We start from the raw sequence: 17724 nt of genomic DNA, 5'->3' as shown, positions 1-17724 counted from the left end.
CAGACCCTCATGTCTTGCCAGGGATTTGATCGCTAATTGCGCAGCACAACATGTTATCAACCTCCGTGGAACCCAGTGGAGTATGCAATAGCTACAAAGGTAGTGTGTGTGTGTGTGTGTGTGTGTGTGTGTGTGTGTGTGTGGCTATGATTGTCCAGAAATGTTAAATAAGCATTTTGGTGATGTAAAAAAAAAAAAAATGTTCTGCACATGTTCTAAACCGCACCGCTAACACACAGTCCAGAAGTAACTCCAGCCTCCAGCCAAATGGAGTGTGTGAGTCACACTCCAATACAACTGCAGGGATGTTTATGACATCGAGTATCATATTCACCATGGAATATTGATACAACAAGTAAATAACATAATCAATTAGAATCGATTATTAGAATGCTTGACAAATAATTTAGCAATCAACTAGTTGTTTACATCCTTATGTTGCACAAAACATCTCTATCAAAGGGCAATCGTTCATCTTAAAAGGTTTTAAAATGCATTTTCGATCGACTAATTGAGAAAGAATGGAAAGATTATGAATTCTTGCCCTGAATAACCCATTCCCCCCATTCAGAAGTTTCCCAACTACACTGGCAAACCTTTCTGGCATTTCTGAGCAGATTCTGTAAACTGGGCTTTTCAGTGCAAGTGCAGATAAAGGTTAAGTGTTGCACCGCTGAGAGGACCTGCAAAACATTGACCGAAACAAGACCACTGGCGTCTGTCAGAGGAACCAAATAACAACTTGCGTAATGGATCAATTTCACGTTTTTTTGTTATTCAAGGCAAGTCGTGCCTCTAAAATAACGTTCACGCCAATGCCATGTAGGAAATTTGATTTTGTGCCCAACCTACTTGCCTTTAAGTTTAAGCCATCAATAGCCTGCCTTTTAACAGAGGGTCCTAGCTTCTCTGCAGGGAATGAGTGTTGTTCCCCATGGTCCATTGTACGATGTCATCTCTAAATTGGCCTTGTACGTTCGCATGTGGCATATTGGAACCAAAAGCGGTTCCTCAACCTTACCAGCTTGTGTGAAATTATATTGACCAAAAGGAACATTGGACTGTAGCTGCTGGAGCTGAAACAGCAGTAGGATTTATGTTCATGTAGGAAAATGTTCATGAAACTCCCGCCTCCACAGCAATTCCTAAATTAAATAATTGCAGGTGGAATATAAGCCTTTTCACCAGTATCTAATAGAAATGGGGCAACAGGAATAAAACTGAGAATGGTGGGGAAGACCCACCCAAAGGTGCCAACAGTGCCTTACAGGTATTAATCAACCCAGAAAATGGCAGGTATCAACAGTATTAAGCCAAATGACTGCTGCTCCTAGCTCTTTCCAGGCTGTCATGGTCAATAAAATTTTAATCTAAACTGACAAAACATGTTTAAATAAATGGATAAAACTGGAGGAAATGGAATAAACACTCACTCTCTCTACTGCAGTAGGTATTTCGCAACGTAAAATTCGTATTGGACTGTCTAGTCTCTTAATACACACAGTCTTGTACGACTCAGTGTCACAAATGTCAGTTTGAGAAAATTGTACTCTCTCAACTAATGTATGTCTTTTCATCTACTTTCACAGACAAAATGAGTCGACTCTGTGGAAATAATAAGGGAAAATACATGCACAAATACATGAATAAATGCATTATTCCATTTATATATACATTATAAATACATGGATAATGCTGGCCACAGCTGTCTGCCAATCTCCTTTATTTTAGCCAGGGTTATGGGATGGGTCGAAAACCTTCTGTCAAAAAAGAAATAAAGAAAATAGGAATGCTATGAATATTACGGATTAGGGATGTGTATTGGGAATCACTATATATGTACAAATGTGCACTATGATACTGTACAAATTGTGATATTTTATAGTATAGTACTGAAAATGTAAAAACAGAGCTGATATACAAGATGCTGTGTACAATCCGTGTGCATCACAATACATTAATAATTCAGCCAAAACAACAGAACTCACAATTTAATTCTGGACTAAATTTGTATACAAAATATATAACAAGCCTGAAAGTGATTGTCATTGTGAAACACTGCAACACAGCACACGGTGACACAACAAAATGTGTCCTCTGCTTTTAACCATCTCCCTTGGTGAGCAGCAGGCAGCCACGACAGGCGCCCGGGGGAGCAGTGTGTGGGGACGGCGCTTTGCTCAGTGGCTCCTTGGCGGACCGGGATTCGAACCGGCAACCTTCTGATTATGGGAGCGCTTCCTTAACCGCTAGCCACCACTGCCTATGTCCAGTATCTTTCTCCTGCGGCTCCTTGACATCGTTTTAGTTGCCGTGTAAGTTAACATGGGCAAACACCCAGAGGAGGTCGTTCCTCATCAGGTAACCAGCATGATTTCAGTCCGCGGAGCAGCGGGATAAAGCCCAGTCCGCGACACGTTCGAGCGCTGCCGGCGCAGTACGTTTATTTTCTTTTTATTCCACAAATTTTACTTTGTGAAAATAACGTACACTGCGCAACCCAACATCCATCCAGGGTCACCAGCTGACATGCAACAATGGCAACCGTCTTTCCACCGCAATCACTCTAAATCAGCTTCACTTGCATTACTATAACGTACATCATTAATGTATCCATTAGATGCACGCACATATTTCACAGAGAACTACTACACTGCTCAACATAACACATGAATGCTGTTTATTTTATGTATTTATCTGACAGTCATGAGCATTTACAGTGTTTCATGCGGATAAAATGTCCGTCTCTGCATGTTACTCCAGGCCACTTGCCACTTCGATCCGTTTCAGGTCCTTACTGCTGCCATATTCCCTGGCGGGGTCGGGCGCGGGCTGACACTTTCACGTACAATTGATGATGTCGCGGCGTAATAACACAGCACTTCACTTTGAAAAGAGCGATATTACCAAGTATAAGCGACCGGGCACTTAATGGCTTTATAATTACTACTGTTAACTGTGAGTAGTAGAAGCCTAGTGGGTAACACACTCGCCTATGAACCAGAAGACCCAGGTTCAAAGTCACTTACTACCATTGTGTCCCTGAGCAGGACACGTAACCCAAAGTTGCTCCAGGGGGGACTGTCTCTAACTACTGATTGTAAGTCACCCTGGATAGCGTATGATAAATGCTGGAAATGTAAATGTAAGTGTTGCCCAGCAACAGGTGGCACATTAAAGCTGAATTGCCAAAACAGAACTGCTTTGGGCAATTTAGTGCTTACCCTTCCTACCAAATGCAAACAAAGCGCAATAAATTGGAAATATTAACACATGCTCAGAATAACGCCGTGACCGGCACAGGGCTAAACAGGTTTCACTTGTTAAATGTGCTGAAGTGCAACTAATGCGGTAAACCTGGACTGTAATTCACGGTAAGACATGTGCCATGCATTCATTTCCAATCAGATACAACACACACACACACACTGCACTGACGTGACTAGACAGTTCATTAAATTAAGACTTCGTTAAGCCGTTGGTGTTCTACATTTTTTGGGTATCTTGGAATAATCACGGACACACAAACCCCAACACTCGGGAACTGTTTGCAATATACGACACCGCGGCGTATTAAAAGCACTTTTCAAAATGCTGTATTGGATCCACCATCACCATCTGTCAGTTGCGCCGGTTTGGAACCCGGCCTGTCCAAACTCTGTGCCGATCCCTTAAACGCCTACCACGCGTCCGTTGTCCCGTAGGCACAACCAACTCCAGAAACGTGGTTGAAAATTCACGGAAGAAAAAAAGCACACGTAGCCAAATATCTGAAGTGAAGCGATTGTCATTGTGATATGCAGCACAGCACACGGTGACACTATGACATTTACATTTACATTTACGGCATTTGGCAGACGCCCTTATCCAGAGCGACTTACAACGTGCTTTCAAGTTACCATCGATGAAGAGATCAATTCCGGTTCACTAGGACCCCAACTATGAATACATCTATTTAATTCACTCTGTTGTAGATTCTGTACACAAAGTTCGACAACAAGAAAATGACAATTTAATCTAAATATTCTTTAAAGAGGAAGGTCTTGAGCTGTCGTTTGAAGGTGCTCAGTGACTGAGCTGTTCTGACCTCGAGGGGAAGTTCATTCCACCACCGAGGGGCCTATGAAATATGTCCTCTGAATTTTATTATCACCCTTGGTGGACAGCCACAACAGGCGCCCGCGGAGCAGTGTATGGGGATGGTCCCTTTCTCAGTGGCACCTCAGGGCCTGGTGGGTAACACACTCGCCTCTGAACCAGAAGACCCAAGTTCAAATCCCACTTATACCATTGTGTGCCTGAGCAAGACACGTAACCCTGAGTGTCTCCAGGGAGACTGTCCCTGTAACTACTGCTTGTAAGTCGCTCTGGATAAGGGCGTATGATAAATGCTGTAAAATGATGTGGGTAGCAGTGGTTGTAATCCCAGTCCTGGAGACCTTCTTACAATTACCTTGGCGGATCGGGATTCGAACCGGCAACTTCCTGATTAACGGGGCCGCTAGGCCACGACTGCCCTTCTGAAGGTTCTCATTCATCGAAAAAAGATTTATTGGCAATTGGTTTTGGTTCCTCTGCCCTTCCATTCCTGGTGGCTTTCTCAAGGGACCTGAAGGCGGTGGTTGGGGGGGTCAATCGCGGGTTGTCCTTCTCCCTGGACACAGGTGACCACCACAGGGTTCATAAACCTGCCACTCCCACCGTCCAGTCCGACTTGAGAAAGCCACCCGTGTTAAAAACGCGTGGAAAGTTCGGCGCAGGGTCTGGACTGGAAATAGGCTGTACGCGAGATCCGGGCCTCGCTGCCCGGGCCTGCGGGTTTGTTTTTCCGCAGAGGCTGCGCGGTCCGCTCCCATTGGCTGATCTCGCTGCCCAGGAACCCCATTGGGTTTTAGTCCCTGCCCGAGACGTCGAGAAGGAGCGGTAATACGCAGCGCCTCACCTTTCCGACGTGTCCTCCGGGCGGCGGAGACGAGTCCTCGTTAATTTGGAGGATGCGACATTATTATTAATTCTTGTACAGCGCGACAGATCTCAACTGTTCCTTCACAGCCATTTTCAACTGTACCTCAAAACCGCAGCTGCAGGGGCGAGGAGAAACGTCATAATTCAGAATGACGATCCTGGCGAAGTATCAACATTTGGAGGACACCGCGATGGTAAAATTGTCTGATTATGTGTATTAAATTTTTCTTTTGAACGTCTCCGACGTGGCAGGGCATTTTCGCAGGTCGGTGTTTGCTGAGACACCCCCCCTCATGGGGCGGAATGGTACGACTCGTTCACTACTTCGTCTCCTCTGCTCTGGCCAACCAGCGATGGCCTACGCTATTTTCGGCCAATGAGGTTATCGCAGGGAGGCTGCTAAGTTGTTACTGGCATGTGAAGGGACATAATAAAGTTATAGAATAGTTTTATTGTGAGTATTCAGTGCTGACCATATGAAGATGATTTTTTTTTGTTGTGCCCAAGGCTTCTTCCTATTAAATGATCATTTATGGTATTTGGCAAAACTGTAAGAAAGTGTGCAACTTCACCTGCAAGTTCAGGTGTAATCATTACTCTTCATTCATTCATGTTTGTTGCTTTATGCCACTGTACATTATGAAAAGCACGTTCATAAATGAAAACGTTGTCTGTTCCCCTTCTTAAATGTTTCTGTGGCAGTTGCCACATTCTTTTTTGTGCAATTTATTTAAATAGGTCCAAAATGAAGTGATTGTCATACACAGCATAGCACATGGTTGTACACCACGAAATGTGTCCTCTGCTTTTTACCATCACCCATGAAAGGCGCCCGGGGAGCAGTGTGTGGGGACGGTGCTCAGTTGCACCTTGGTGGATTGGGATTCGAACCGGCAACCTTCTGATTATGGGACACTTCCTTAACCGCTAGGCCACCACTGCCCTAATCATGTCTCTATTAAACACTATAGAGTGTTTTGCACAATTTGCTTGCATAATTTACCTCTACATCAAACATGCTCATCTGTGGGCTGATATATTTTAATACTAGTCTTCAAATTCATCCACTCAGTGAGTGTTTTATGCACTGGATAAACATGTCTGCGAGAAGCAAGCACCGCTGTTGCAACCGCTGTCATCTTGTTGGTCACTCTGAACACTCTGAACAGGAGGAGCGGCCCATTTCTCCTGCACACCGCTGCTCTGTAATAAAATCAAGTGATTTCCCTGAAGCCCCTTGATTTGGGAGCTGAGTGTCTTTTTGTGAAACGGGGGATGGGGTGGATGAGACAGTAACGACAGTGTGCTGTTTAATTTCTTTATGTACGGATTACCTGTCCAGTTATGGTCTATTGGCACACACCCGTGTTAACTTGTGTCTGGTCACATTCTAATCTGGTCACCCTGCACATACAGACGCGAATACACGCAATATAAAAATATCTGAGCTTCCCTTTTCATTGGGTTGTAGGGATTTTGCTGTTAACCTGTTCAGAGAATTTTAGATTGACAGGGTGTGTGTGTCCCCCAGGGAGTGACACCAGGCTGTCTGTGTTGACATGTGACCGACGGATAACATGAGCGAGCTGGGAAACTTTCATTTCAATTCAGCAGAAACGCAGTTCCTACCACAACGAAACACTGCAGGATTTGCGTTATATTGATGACTTTTGTCCGAATTCATTTTATGAAACTCGCAGTTCCTTCCAAGAGACCACGACAATGCACAAAAGAAGCGCCATGTTGTCACTATTAAATCAAACTCTCGAACATCAGTTGATGTGGTTGGCTGTACACTTTGGAGCCATTTCATTGGCTACCTTTTGAAAAAAACATTGAGCGCCGTCAGGGAAGGTTCAAAAATCCACAAATAAATGGGTATTTATGGGTAATAAGGGTATTCACAAATATATACGGTGGTTTGTAAATGCAGGTTTATCGGTTTGTGAATAAATGTAACAGCACTGACAGTAATTTCAGGACTGCATTTGTGAATGGTGTTACATTTATTTTATAAGTCATAAATTATATTTAGGAATCTTGTTACATTTGTTGCTGAATCAAGAAATATATTACTGAATGGCGTGATATTTAATCGTGAATTTTGAAATCTCCATACCCAAGTCCGTTAGGAAACTACCGGAGGGCGAAAAAGGAACGAAAAAAAGTAATTGTAGTCCATCTTCTGCCTTTAATGCCGAGTGTAATAAACCTCCTAGTGTTTTTTAATAAACCGTGCAAGAGTCTACCCACACCAGCCTCAGAGCAGCTGTTACTGGGAGCCGCCGCTGGTTGGGCTCGGGTGACCTACTGGTGCCTGTCTCTGATTGGACAGGAGATTGAAATGTTCATTGTGTTCAGAGCACGTCGTTTGTCACACACACACACACACACACACACACACACACACACACAATGGACCTTGTGTCTTTTCTCCTGTTTGCAGCTGTAACTGTGCAGCCTCTGTCTCTGCCTCTGAGCCAATCGGTGGCGCTGGGTTACGTAACGACCCTGCTGAAAGAAGCTCCTGAACCAGCGTAAAGAAGAACACACACCGCGTGCGGGCCGTCCTGGAGGAGACGCTACGAAAACACTTGTCAGAGGGATCACGGGTGGATGTTGGTCTCTTTTCTCCTCTTCTCTTTTCCCTCCCTCACAATCCCCCACAGTCTCTCCGGACTTATAAAACCTCGGAATTAAGTGTGCAAGAGTATCCAGATGTGAAGTGAGGGCCTGTCCTGCGAGATCCCTTCCCTGCATCTTCGCAGGAATCCTATCGTGTCCCCTGAAACTCGTTAGCCAGGCGAGCTCGGCCGTAATGAGTCGGCCCAGTAGCATGATGGGTTTGTTTCCTCCTTTCCTTTCTCAGAAAATATGGCAGCTGAGAGCGTTTTCTCACATGACTATCAGCCTCGCATCGCTTGGTGACGTCAATCTGAGATGAGAAGGAAAGAAAGCAAAGTGATTGTGAAACACTGCGGCACAGCAGACGGTGACATAGTGTGTCCTCTGCATTGGGCGTCCTCACCCTTTTTCTGAGTGGCACCTTGTTCAGGATTCAAACCGGCATTCCGGGCCCGTTTCCTTACCCGCTAGGCCACCACTGCCCCGTGGTTGAATGCTAAAGCAGAAACAGAAATGTTATTTTTCCTTTAGTTGCTCTCTCCCAGGTCCTCTCCATAATACCAGTGCAGAGCCATGTCTCAGTCCTCCTGCCAGCGTCAATCCAGCACAATTCTGTGTGTGTGTGTGTGTGTGTGTGTTTAGCACGCTCACTCTCATTCTTCCTAGGGTCATTCCAGGCAAGTTCTTAACTGGAACTAATGCGAAGTGTTCAGGCAAAAAAAGGCTTGTTTCTTTCGCACATGCGAGCACAAAAACAAATATAGTTCCTAATGCATCCTAATGGACTCTGTAGGATGATCAGGTTTGTGAGGTGTGGTGCCTTGTCTTCGACTCAATTAAAGCCTCTAAACGGGAAGTCAGGTCACCCTGACCCCAGAATTTGACCTCATTTGTTGGCCCGGTGCTCTGGAACGATTTAATAGTCGTGGTATTCAAAACTTTCCTTTTGTGGGATGTACTTCTGTGTGTGTGTGTGTGTGTAAGAGAGAGAAAGATACCCTGACGGTTAACAGAACGAAGTCGGCACTTTCAGAATGATTGTAGTCGGCTCTGCTTTAGGTTCTTACTCGCCAGCCTACAGCTCTGGGTGTGTGTCATCGTGCTCCCTCACTCACCGCTGTGGGAGGGGCCGCGGGGTCCACAGGGAGAGATTTAAGACCCCTACCCCACCCCCTCTCATCCAGCTGCCTCCTTCCCATCACAGGACGATCGACTGACTTTCTTTTTTTTTTTTTTCCAGCGTGTCTTTCGGTGTCCGCCACCTGTCTTTCTGTTTCTGCCTGTTTCTCTTCCTCCCTCACGGCCTCCATCTCTCTTTCATTCTCTGTTCACCTCTCGCCTCATATAGTCTTTATTCTGTGCGTCTACTAAAACCTCTTTCTTCTTGGTTTCAGGTTTTATCTTCTGTTTTAATGTCAGTCATGCATTTATTCAGCCTATGCGTTACAAAACACGTGGTTGGTACGGCAAGGCTCTGTGACGTGGGGACAGCCAGCGATTTTGGGGAGGAATCTTTTTTTTTTTTTCTCCTGTTCCTTCATCCTGTGCTCTCACCCTCCCCCAGACACAGCTGGTATGGTCTCTGGAAGCCCAGATGGTCTGGAGGCTGGACTCCGGCCACTGCCGCCCCAGTTGGGTTGCAGGTCTCTGAGCGTGTCTCCCGCCCCCTACCTCCCCTCTCTCTGCTGGAGTTCCCCGTCTCGGGGCAGTAATCTCTTAAACGACGCAGCTATAAGAGGATCAATACTCATTTTCAGAGAGGCGCCGTGATCCCTTAATGCAGGGGGGGCAGCAGCAGCACAGAGAGTTGGACTGGGGCAGATAGAACAGAAAGCGTGCCTCCACGTTGCTCTTCTGAATGAGACCGCCAAGGTGGTTTTTGCAGGTGGGGGCATTGAAAAAAACAAATTCCACCCCTATGCCCACAACGAGCCATGGCTTCATCTCTCACACCATCTCTCTGCCACACTTTATTATTTCTCTTTTACTGCTTTCCATTGACGGGAGCCTGAATGACTTCATGCGCGGTGGCGGCATCCAAGGAAAATGGGAAAGGTTGGATCCCAACCCCCCCCGACTAATAGCCCCCGTCTTTTTCCAGCCGTCCGAATAGATATGTGTGCTTTTGTGAGCTGGGGTAGCTCTGTAAATGCCGCACAAGTGGCCTTTGATGATTATTGTGTGTGTTCCACTGTCTCTGCCAGGCAGACTCCAGTACCTACTGGTCTGCTTTCCTGAGCGTGTGAGGGTGTTTCTCTCTGGCAGTTTCTCTCCGGCGGCCCTCATTAAGTTTAGTGGTCCTGTGTAGAAAATTTTATTTTTTTTTTTTACATATGAGACTAGAAAGACAGATGTTATGGGCGTGTGGTCATCATGCGCTCAGGCCAATGTGAGGTATGTGGGGTGGAGCCGAAGCATGGCTATCAACTCTATTGCACTGCTGCCATTACACTCGTGCACCACTCTCAACTGCTGAATTATTCACCAGCGGTGGTCACGACCGCCCCCCACCCGAGCTGGGCGGAGCAGCCACAGCGCAGTCCTGATGATGTGCGCAGAGCATCCTGAAGAGGTTTAATGTGCCTATACACTTCTATAAACATCTTACTGGTGATGCTTAATTTCATGTTTCGCAGCTTTTTGTGACCCGGCTACTTAATAATCATTTTTTTCCTCCCTACTTATATCCATTTATATCCTTATAGCCCTTCCCACTAATGTTCATGTATTTCCAGATATACAGTACGTGGCACTCTATAGGAAATGTACATGTCTAGACAACAATATCCCATTTCTTTCTGCAGGTGGGCTTTTGGAGCAAGGAGTGAACAGGTGAAAATGTTTTTCTTGTGTCCTGGTGAGTGCAGACATATGGTGGTACAGTATGGGGTGGTCTTTCGTGGCACTTAGCCGAGGCACCTGTTTCTGCACTGATTTCAGGTATGATTGCTCACTGTGGACTAAACTTCTGATCATGGCATCATCCCACCCACATACATGCACACAATCGGTGATCAAGAGTTGTTTTTTTTAACAATTTTCATCCCTATATATCCTCATTGCATTCCCTGGCTGTCGTTCCTGCTTTTATTTTGCAGCCCTTATTCTTCAACCTTCCCATGTGTCTCAGAAACAGCAGGCCTTTCTTTCAGGTTGAGAACAGAATCATCCTTCAAATGGTCTCATGATCCTCAGCGCTGCTTAACACACCCACATGCCCAAACACACTCACACGTTCAATGAATGCCACAGACATAACACTGCACTCGTGTAGCATACGCTCACTTTTTGGAAAAGAGTGAATGAGATGTGTGCAGCTCTTCCTAGCCGAGCTGCTGACTCCAGGTGTAACCACTAGAGCCTTGAGAAGAGCAGAGCGACACAAGTACACACACTGGGATATTATGCAACTGGGAGTAGCCTAGCTTTCAGTCAGAGTGATCATGTGCAGTGAACTTTAAGTGCAACTGACCATTTCTGCAACTTAAAATGACCACTTTGGAATGTTTTATATGCCTTTTGTGTCTGACCAAAGCAACTGCAACCTCCCTCAGGTCTGGGTGAGGCGTGCATCAACTGAAGATTATGCATGCAGATGGATATTACAAAAATGTGAATACAACTCTTCAAATTAACCAGAACAACCACAATACAAAAAAAGAAAACAAAAAAGAATTGTATGCAATTTATGAAAAATAAAACGTGGAAAATAGTTAATTGTCTGCTACTTGTCCGTATTTGTGCACCGCATGTACGTTGAGCGCCCACGTCTGATGTGCGCATGCGCCGCCGCAAAGTTGCCTGGTTACAGCTGTCCAGGTGTGCGCCTTCAAAGTTACGATTCCGCTTAAAAAGTACGATGCGAGATCCCAATGGCGCTCTTGTTTTGACTAATTGATCTAATGAATCTACATTTATCAGTCAGTAGTTACAGGGACAGTCCCTTCCAGTCTTGCTCAGGGACACAAGGGTAGTAAGTGGGATTCGAACCTGGGTCTTCTGGTTCACCGGCGACTGTTTTACCCACCAGCCTACTACCAATTGCTGAGTAATTATTTGCGTCCCTTTTTTTGGGGTGGTTTCCCGCGGCTGACAGGAAACTGCGCCGAGGCGGAGGAAGGAACCGCGGCCACTCTCTGCCCGGCAGCGATGACCGCAGCGCGGTGCGCGCCGAGAGGTGCAGCGCCAGTAGGTGATGTCGTAAAGCGGAGTGTCGTAAACCAGGTGGAGGGAGGGAGGGAGGGAGGGAGGGAGGGGAGGCGCAGGGGAGGTGTGGGGGCGAGAGAGGAGGTGACTCTCCGGCAGCACTCGCACGCAGCGGAGGGATCATGGCGGATGGCCCCAGGTGTAAGCGCAGAAAGCAGGCGAACCCGCGGAGGACCAGCGGTGAGTGAACGCGCCCGCTCCGCTCCGCTCCGGGCTCCGCTCGGCGGCCGCCGTCCGCGCAGCCCGCCTCCCCGCCCCCTCCCCGCCCGCCGTTCCGGTCCTCGGCTCTCGGTGAAAGTGCCGAGGAGCGAAAAGTAACGGTGCCGTACCGTTATATACCTGCGCCCCGCGACTCCCGCCTCCGCCTAGCGGGGACCGCTACTCCGGTCCCGTTATAACCGCGCCGCGGTCTCCCGGCTCGGACAACTTTAACTTTTATTCCCTCGCCTTTTCCGCTTTTTTTTTTTTTTTACCAAAAATAAAAATAATAATGACAATTTTTATAGTATTTTTTTTTATAGTGTGTCGCGGCCTGATTTTATCCACGTCCGGACACTCGCGGTGTACAGTAGCATGTGTTTTATTAAAAAAAAGTTCGCTGTTTTTATTTTTGCATTGCTGTATTTGAGTTAAACTCCCCCTTTCTCCGGCTCGTTTCGTTTCTGGATGGTAGCAGGTAGCTAAGCTAGCGACAGCACACACTTATCTGAACGGGCTGGACGGCTCGTTGTTTTTAACTTTTTGCTTTTAAAAACCCAGGCTTTTGGTTCTTTTTTGACGTGCTTCGCCGCAACTTTCGGGGGGAGTTTGTCCTGCTGCTGTGCAGGTCTTGGCGCTGGGGAGAGAGACATTGTGCGTGTTCTATTTCTTCTTCTTCTTCTTTAGTTTTAAAGTCCCTCTTGTCCAGAGGTGAACGTTGTGAGGGTGTGGACGTTGTTGGGCGCTGAGCGAGATGCCAGGACTTTTTCTTTTGTAAAACCAACCCTCGTGTCTTTATGGCTTTTTAAATAAATAATGGTTATAATAATAATAATAATAATAACATCGACGTGGACTAATGGACGAAAGTGTACCTGCGGGAGGAATGCGGGCAGCTGCTGCAGCCTCCGCGGCTATATAAGGACCGAGCCGGGCTCGCTCACCTCTCCGCGGCTCCGTCAGCTGGGCGGTGGCGCTCTGGCTCCGAGGCTGTGCGGTAAAACTCGCGTTTGGCGTTTTTTACCTGCGTCCTCCGCGCATGCGCAACAGTCCGCGTAACTTAAAGCCTGCACAACGACCCAACTTCCACGGAACAGCGGCGTTATGTGCGCACTCCAGATCTCGAGAGGGATTTATTGTCAGTACTGTTTCACACAGACCCTCCCATCCTGCAATCGTAAAAGAATATATATATATATATGTATATAATATACATATACATATGTATATGTATATATACACAGTACAGCCCAAAGGTTAGGACACACCTACATTCTCATTCAATGTGTTTTCTTTATTTTCATGACCATTTTCATTGGTAGATTCTCACTGAAGGCATCAAAACTATGAATGAACACATATGGAATTATGTACTTAACAAAAAGTGGAGACCTGGCCTCCACAGTCACCGAACCTGAACCCAATCGAGATGGTTTGGGGTGAGCTGGACTGCAGAGTGAAGGCAAAGGGACCAACAAGTGCTAAACACCTCTGGGAACTCCTTCAAGACTGTTGGAAAAGCATTTCAGGTGACGACCTCTTGAAGCTCATCGAGAGAATGCCAAGAGTGCAAAGCAGTAATCAGAGCAAAGGGCGGATATTTTGAAGAAACTAGAATATAAAACATGTTTTGAGTACATAACTCCACATGTTATGAGAAGGTGTGTGCAAACTTTTGGCCTGTACTGTATATTATACAAATTTGGTAAGATTGCACAAGAATTATTCTGCTATCCCATCCAGAAACAATATTGCTCCCCAATCTGTAGACTTTTGCTTGTAGGAGATCGTTCATGACACACATCTCTGCATATCATTACTACACGAACATTACTGCCATTTTCTCTTCATTATCATTTGTGGGTTTTAAACATGTGCACGTGTGTATGCATGTTGTATAGTTGTGTGGGTTGCCGTGCTGCGCAGGTGAAACTGTACACATGCTCTTACCTGATAAAAAGCGTGTGTAAACATCGGTGCAGCGGACGGAGGAGGGCTGGCCGGCTTGAACTCTGACCGCCAACGTCACCGTCCTGCAGGGCAGGTAGAATAGAAAAGGCCCCTCTCCCCCAGAGGCCCTTTTAATCCTTCTTGCGCTGATCTTTAATGCTGCTTTCCTCATTGTGCGAGGAAAGCAGGCGTCGGAGAATGTGTTCCGGCCGTGGGTCCGAGTGGCCTGTTGACACGGTTCCGCAGGAAACTAAACGAGAGGTTTAAGTTACCAAAAAAACCTTCTTCTTTAATGAGAGAGAGAGAATTTTTTCGGTGCGGGTTCGGAGTTTCAAGGGTTTAAAAATTCATTCCCGGCCAGTGGAGCTCATCTGACTGTTTAAAGTCAGAGTTTAATCAAGCACAGTTCAGGCAACACTAAAATGGCTTCGTGTTCTGAGCTCAGTGATGGTCCGGAACTAAATTCCCCATTTAGATGCGAATCGACGTTCCATCGGCAATCTGCAATCGCAATGTGGTCAAAAGAACTCTGCACTAAATATCTGGTTGATTTTTTACATTTTTCGTAGCTGATAATTGTACCAACAACTTGTAGTGTTTTTTTTTTTGGGGGGGGGGGCGCATGGTGACCCACGTCGACGACTTGTTGTGGAGAACCCTTCCGGGCCGCTCAGCGTGAACAGGATCCTACGGTCATGTGGTCCGATTTCCAGTTTTACCGAAGCATTTGTTGCACTGATGAAGGGTCTGCTCTGCGGTGACCACGCCCGGACGAAGGATCCAGCTCGCAACCTGCCACCTTCTCTGACACGGGGATGTTTAGTTGGCGGCTCTGGAGCGCTGGCTTTTTGTGTGTGGAACATCAGCGACACGCCATTACAGCTCTTCCTGTGTTCGCCCAGGCCAAATCAAATAATCAGGAGGGAGGGGCTTGCAAATGCGTGCACACACACACACACACACACACACACACACACAGTGTCAGGCAACACGTGATGTGTTTTCTATGCCAAATGTACCTTTTGTAAAGAACTCGCTGTGTTTTCTTTGTAAATTTTGAAGTTTGTTTTGAATGGCCTTTCTTTTTGGGGAGAGAGCCGCTGGTTCCCCTGCTGGATGACAGACTGCCTGTTTGTGTCAGGGGAAGCCTGTTCGGCCTGTATTTTATACGCTCTGTGTGTGTGTGTGTGTGTGTGTGAGGCATTTTATGCTCTGCGCTCTCTGACCATCTGACTTGCATTTGAGGACAAATCTCCTTAAACAGGGCCAGGAACAACTGGTGTGTGTGTGTGTGTGTGTGTGTGAGTGTGGGGAGGCCTGTGAAATACACACAACCTGCATAATTTATCAGGTGGTGTGCATACATCTCTATAAACCTGTAATAATGCTGTAATTATACTGATTATACACTATACACTACACAAACATCACTTCTTGTCATTTGTCATTTATTATTCGCTTTTTGAATGACTGCCGTCGTGCTTTCTGTTGGGTTTAAGGCATTTGGAGATAGCAGCTGAGTGTCTGGTACACATATTCATTCGGTTATCTGACGCACGTAACAAGAATTGCTCACTAATGTCCATTCTATACGTTCCACTCCTGCCTCATCCGGCTGACGGTGACGCGCTCCTCCGATCGAGAGAAACCTGCTTTCCCCGGCCCTGGTCCTGGAGGTCTTCATTCCAGCCGGTGTTCACCTGTGAACCAGAAGACCCAGGTTCAAATCCCACTTACTACCATTGTGTCCCTGAGCAAGACACTTAACCCTAAGTGTCTCCAGGGGGGGACTGTCCCAGTAACTACTGATTGTAAGTCTCTCTGGATTAGTGCGTCTGATAAATGCTGTTAATGTAAGATTTTTATTTGCCACATGCACAGTTATAGCAGCACAACACAAAGTGAAATGAAGCCTGAACCCCTCAGTTTATGCTGTGCGTTGCTAAGAGTGAAGCTACAAAAATAAATAAAATGGAACAATCTGGGACAAATAAAAGAGAATAGAAGAGGACTAAGACATCCCTGGGCGGTGGCTACTGTAACCGCACTGTCACTGTGTGAAGCATCGATTGTAATGTCGAGCACAAGCAAATAAAGTCCAGCAGAGTACAAAAGTGAGTTGAAGCGCTCTGTGCCTTCACCGGTGTGGCAGATTACAGTGTAAAATTCGGATGGTCGGGGCGTGAGGTGTGAGATGCGGTGGCATGTCCTGGTTCAGTGACATACATGCATGCAACGTTGGAGATTTTATTGTTTAAAACATATAAGCGCTGTGAAAGATGTCAGTCTGCGATCCTATCTGATATACATCTGTAATAGTGCAGGATAATGTTTTTTTTTTTTAATACGTCTGGGGTTTCAAATCAGAAGGGAGTCGAACGCTGTCTTTAAATACCGGTCTTTAAATAACTTCTCATTTTATTCTGCAAAGTGAGTTTTAAGAAGTTCTACACTTAAAAAAAGGGAAGTGGGCAACGTCTGTGTAAGTTTAACACAATTACAATTTCTTTTTTACTGTCTTATCGAGACGTTTGACTTAATTGTGTGAAATATGCTTTTTAATTGCTAGATTTTGTGGTTTTGTGTACAGGGACGTGTTCCTGAGTCGCTCTCTTCTTGAGTTGCCACTTGGGTTGTTAAACATGGAGGTGTTAAGAGCCGTCTGTAAGACAGGTGTGTGTGTGTGTGTGTGTGTGTGTGTGTGCGTGTGTGTGTGTATGACAGAAGGCAACACACTTCCTGTGTCACCTCTCCCTATTCCGCACCCCTCTGTAATTTAACCCTCACAGTTTGAGATGGCAGGAATGCGGCTGCCGCCATCAGGCCTTGGAAAATAAACACACACACACACACACACACACACACACACAGCTAAGAGGAGTTTTGTAATGGCATTCACAAAAATAGACCAATTCCCTTTTCTAGGTAAGAAATATTTCAGGTGTTTTAGAGCCTTTTTTAAGTTTGTCTTGTGACCTCACACCTGCCAGAGTACACACCCTGCCACATACACACCGCTGTAGACATCACACACCGTAATATATATTTAGCTCCGCTCTGGGTGTGTGTATTGTCGTGTCCCAGCTTTCATTAGAATGTCGTGTCGGGAGTTTAGTGTGTGTCTGAGAGACGTGGACCGGCTACTCCGGGCTCGGGAATCCTGTCGGCGGGGCAGGGGGGCTGTGAGGAATCCGACGCATCGTTCGGGAAGCCAGACACAGTCATTGGAATCCGACTCGGAGGCCTGTGCGACTCCTGACACCCGCTGACATGAATTGGCCAAGTGGTCGGCATGCATCAGAGCTTAAGGCTGTTACTGCGACCCGAAAGCCCCTGCAGGTCAGAGGAAGTGACATCAGGATCTGGATTGGGGGGGGGATGCCACATCAGCATCTTGAACCAGCCATGTCAGGAGGACCTTTGCCTCCGTTCCCCTCCACCTACACGAATAAACTCCCTTTAGACTGATGGTATTTGTAGTCCAGCTCGACTAGGCCGCCACTGTCCCAATGTCCCCTGAATGCCAGGCCTGCTTTCCGGCTGACCTATTACATCACAGACCAAAACAATAGACAAACAAGTTAGTTGGAGGAAAAGCGGTACCATGTGGAGAGGTGAGCTCGGCGTTTCATACGTACTGAAAACGAGATGCACATTATCTTCTGTGGTATCATGGTGGCACCCGTAGGAAGAAGATAAGGTTTGTTTCTTCACATTTGGGCAGTTTGCAACATTTTTTAGTTCATATATTTAGTTCGTATTTCCTAAAATCTAATAAAA

General features: G+C 46.3%; 2 protein-coding genes across 3 annotated transcripts in view; one reads left to right on the top strand and one right to left on the bottom strand.

Moving 5' to 3' along the window:
• znf438 (zinc finger protein 438) overlaps window positions 1–5228 on the bottom strand; it is a 34121-nt gene extending 28893 nt beyond the window's left edge. Inside the window, exon 1 of the mRNA XM_028958834.1 lies at window positions 4943–5228. The gene's annotated coding sequence lies outside the window, so the exon portion shown is untranslated. The remainder of the gene's footprint in view (window positions 1–4942) is intronic.
• A 6461-nt stretch (window positions 5229–11689) lies between these two features.
• Window positions 11690–17724, top strand: part of zeb1b (zinc finger E-box binding homeobox 1b) — a 37568-nt gene continuing 31533 nt past the window's right edge. The window contains exon 1 of one of the 2 annotated variants that reach the window (XM_028969798.1): window positions 11690–11778. Coding sequence is in view for 1 of the 2 variants with exons in the window: in XM_028969797.1 (XP_028825630.1) it covers window positions 11919–11976 (58 nt within the window). In the remaining variant the exon portion in view is untranslated. Of the gene's footprint in view, window positions 11779–11873; window positions 11977–17724 lie in introns of those variants that run through there. The other variant, XM_028969797.1, reaches the window with a different exon arrangement.

The sequence above is a fragment of the Denticeps clupeoides genome, chromosome 2, assembly GCF_900700375.1.
Source record: "Denticeps clupeoides chromosome 2, fDenClu1.1, whole genome shotgun sequence".
Taxonomy (NCBI): Eukaryota; Metazoa; Chordata; class Actinopteri; order Clupeiformes; family Denticipitidae; genus Denticeps; species Denticeps clupeoides.
This window is presented reverse-complemented; position numbering and strand designations above follow the sequence as displayed.